We start from the raw sequence: 3200 nt of genomic DNA, 5'->3' as shown, positions 1-3200 counted from the left end.
GGGGAGGAAATCAATCCTATAATATTTCTGTTGCTGTTTTCAGTAATTTGCTTAAAATCTGTTTATGTCTCTGTATCAAAAAAGGTGGTTTTCATTTGTTCATTTAATTTGTTCCTTTTTCCTCTTTCAATAGATACCATGCCTGCTTCCAGACACAAACTGTTTAATTTGACAATGTAATGACTAAACCTCACGATTTTTTTAGCTCCTATTTTGTGAGGTCAAATCCCACACCCTTCCAGTCCTGTTTCACTCTATCAATCATACTCATATGTATGTATAACAACGTAAAAATACCTCTAAAACTGTGCATCATTGCAAATGTTACTCCCCCAAGTTTCCATCTAAGCGTTGAAGTCAGTGAACCCAAATATCTTGCTTTAGGGGTGGTGTAACTCCATTAATTATAAAGTAAACTTGACTTTCTTATTTCTTGCCAAAATGTCACAGGTCATTTTACATCATGTCTGACTATACCAGTTGCATGGGTTCCAAGTAGTCTTCAGGATGGAACCAGTCTGCTAGTCTTTCCTCCATCACTATTCCCCAAATGAGATTTAAATGGCTCGGGTCAGAGCCCAGAAAGGCAAGATCCTCCTCCAGCTTGCAAAGCCCTAGGAGAAATCTAGCCAGACTGCAGGAAGGACAAAGGCCTTCCTCCCTTCCTTCCTCAAGGCCAAAGCTGCAGCAGGAAAGCTCTGTCCTAGTTCCCCCTCTTCCCTTTCCTCTCCCCCCAGCAGCAGCCCGGAAAAACCAAGAAAATGAACTGCAGAGAAGAAAACGGATAGAACGAATTGCATCAGTAGTGGGCCAGCCTACAAGGGGAATCCACCTGTATGGTTGTTAGGATGAGACAACCCATTCTACCTTACCCATAAACCCTACAGGCAACAGTACAGGATGCTTCAAAAAAAACCAGAAAATGAATAAATGCAATTGATTTTCACTAAAACGTTTAAAAGCAGTATTCCCAGAAAAAATACAATAACTATTTTTGGTTCTTTGGCCCCTTAAGAGACAACAGTTGTGATTTAAACAATAAAACACACTCAAACAGGTTCTCTGTTACAGAAAAAAACCCATATCTCGAAGGCAAACAGAGCATTTCAATAAAGCTCAATGAAAACATTCAAGACAGTGATTTTGATTTTAGGTTTTAGGGTACTTAATTCACAAATATTAAATGAGCAGGGCTAGAAGAACAATATGCTACTCACACGTTTTTCTCCAGGCCATTCTGCTTTAACCTCAGGGTTTCTGCAGCTATTGCACAACATAAGCTGTCACCACATTTCTACATAGCAGAAAACCATACTCTAAAACCAAAACACCTACAGAACAAGATGAGCTCTCACCATGTAAAGACGACTGCAAGTTATTCATGTTTTGGTCTAACAGCTGTGAGGGCAAGTAGCCTGACGGTGTTGGTGCCACAGATGATGAAGTGCTCTCCGCATCTCCAGCTGAAGAGTTTGTGGTGAGATCAGCAAGTGCAACCTGACCAAAAACAGCTGTCCACTCTTTGCTGAATTCCCCCTCGTCCAGCGAGGAAGCGTTGAGGATCTCATTCAGTAATACCATGTCATCTTTATCACCAGGTTCTAACTCCAAGGACCTCACAAACTGATCCTTTGAAGCTGCTTCAGAACAAGAGGGTCAAGAGAAACAATTTTTTAGATAAACAAAGAGAAGAACTTTTATCCAATCTAGGTTTTGTATGTTAAATGAGACTGAATATTTTTGCATGAATATTTGTTGTTTTCTCTTTCAAACTCAATTCTCTAGGATTTCTGGGCTTGTAGCTTATGCAACAAATAATTCCTTGATTATCTTAGATAACCTCACTGATGTTAAGACTAATTTCTCATTAAAATAATTTTATAAAAAATCAATTAAGCTTAATAAAAAAATCAGTTAAGCACCACACCACAGTCATTATAGTCTAATATTTAAAGTATTGGAGAAGACTACTTCTACATTGCTTTCTGAAGCAACTGTCAAAAATATAGGATTGGTATAAATTGAAAATAAGAGTTGGGGATTTTCCTAGGATTTTGTGAGAATATACTTTAGATGATCTTTGTGACCTTCTGACTGATGCTTGAATTATTGGAATATTTGCCCATGCGGACAGGTTACTCTGTGCAGAGTGAGATTTCTACACTGTTCAACAGTGTCGTAACTTTTTTCCCCCTCTCTTAGGCTGCTGAGAAGTAACTGGGGCCACTTTCCTTCTGATTCTCCCTGCTAGTTTTTCTAGCATCAGAACTTCAGCTGAAGAAGCTCTTAGATCACTTGAGCTATTACTCTTTAAAAACAATTTTTCTTATTTTAGAAATGTTAAATAGTTATATAAAATACATGAAAATTGTAACCAGGATTGTAATCCTTTTCTCTAGCTTACAAAATACTTGGAAAGTAAAAGAACTATCAAGGAACCCCAAATATCATTTTACTTGAAAACTTAGAGCTCCACTGTGGGAGTATGCAAAGGACGAAAATTGTGGTTAACAACGTTGATAATGTTACGTCATTGAAACCCAGATCAGTTTATCTTAATTATGCTTGTTTAAAACTTGTGGTAAGGCACAAAAGCAGCTTCTATTTTCTGAAGTTAGGTTAGATCAGCTGAGCTTTCCAAGTTGCATACAACTTATAAGATGTTTTTCGTTCTTTTGGGTTGGGATAAAAGATTGACAGTAGCAAAGTGGTTGCTACAGGCCATTTTATTGAAATGCAACAGCCTTCTCAGGAAAGCTCCCTTTTAATAGCTGTAAAAACTTATAATGGAATGGCTAAGATGAATCAGAAGAGAAAAAAGCACAAAACTGTGTTTTAAAATAGGCTGATGAGTCAACATACACAACTAGGTACTAAGAAACAAATAAACCAACACAGTATATAAGGTTTTTATTCATTACTGAAGTCAGCTCTGAGATCCAGCTCCTTTAATTCACATTTTTACACACCTCTGTACTTCTTGACAGGGCTCAAAAATCAGAAATAGAAATATTATGAACATGTCACTTCTCCTTATGTTCTCACTAGACTGCAACTAAACTACCACAGAAAACAATTTGTTCTCATGAATTTTGAGGCTGCCTTCCCATCTTAAGATAAACAGCAAAGATTTTTAACATTGTTCAGGCACCCAAGCTATTCAGCAGGTGAGGCAGAGGGGTAAATCCTTCTGTAGGGAG

General features: G+C 37.7%; 1 protein-coding gene across 1 annotated transcript in view; it reads right to left on the bottom strand.

Annotated features, from left to right (window-relative positions):
- The window catches only part of LOC104495463 (islet cell autoantigen 1-like), a gene marked incomplete at its 5' end in the record, with an annotated part of 17319 nt that overhangs the window by 5778 nt on the left and 8341 nt on the right, over window positions 1–3200 (bottom strand). Inside the window, one exon of the mRNA XM_010138433.1 lies at window positions 1356–1637. Coding sequence (XP_010136735.1) covers window positions 1356–1637 — 282 coding nt within the window. The remainder of the gene's footprint in view (window positions 1–1355; window positions 1638–3200) is intronic.

This window comes from Buceros rhinoceros, unplaced genomic scaffold (assembly GCF_000710305.1).
Source record: "Buceros rhinoceros silvestris isolate BGI_N320 unplaced genomic scaffold, ASM71030v1 scaffold13236, whole genome shotgun sequence".
Classification (NCBI taxonomy): Eukaryota; Metazoa; Chordata; class Aves; order Bucerotiformes; family Bucerotidae; genus Buceros; species Buceros rhinoceros.
This window is presented reverse-complemented; position numbering and strand designations above follow the sequence as displayed.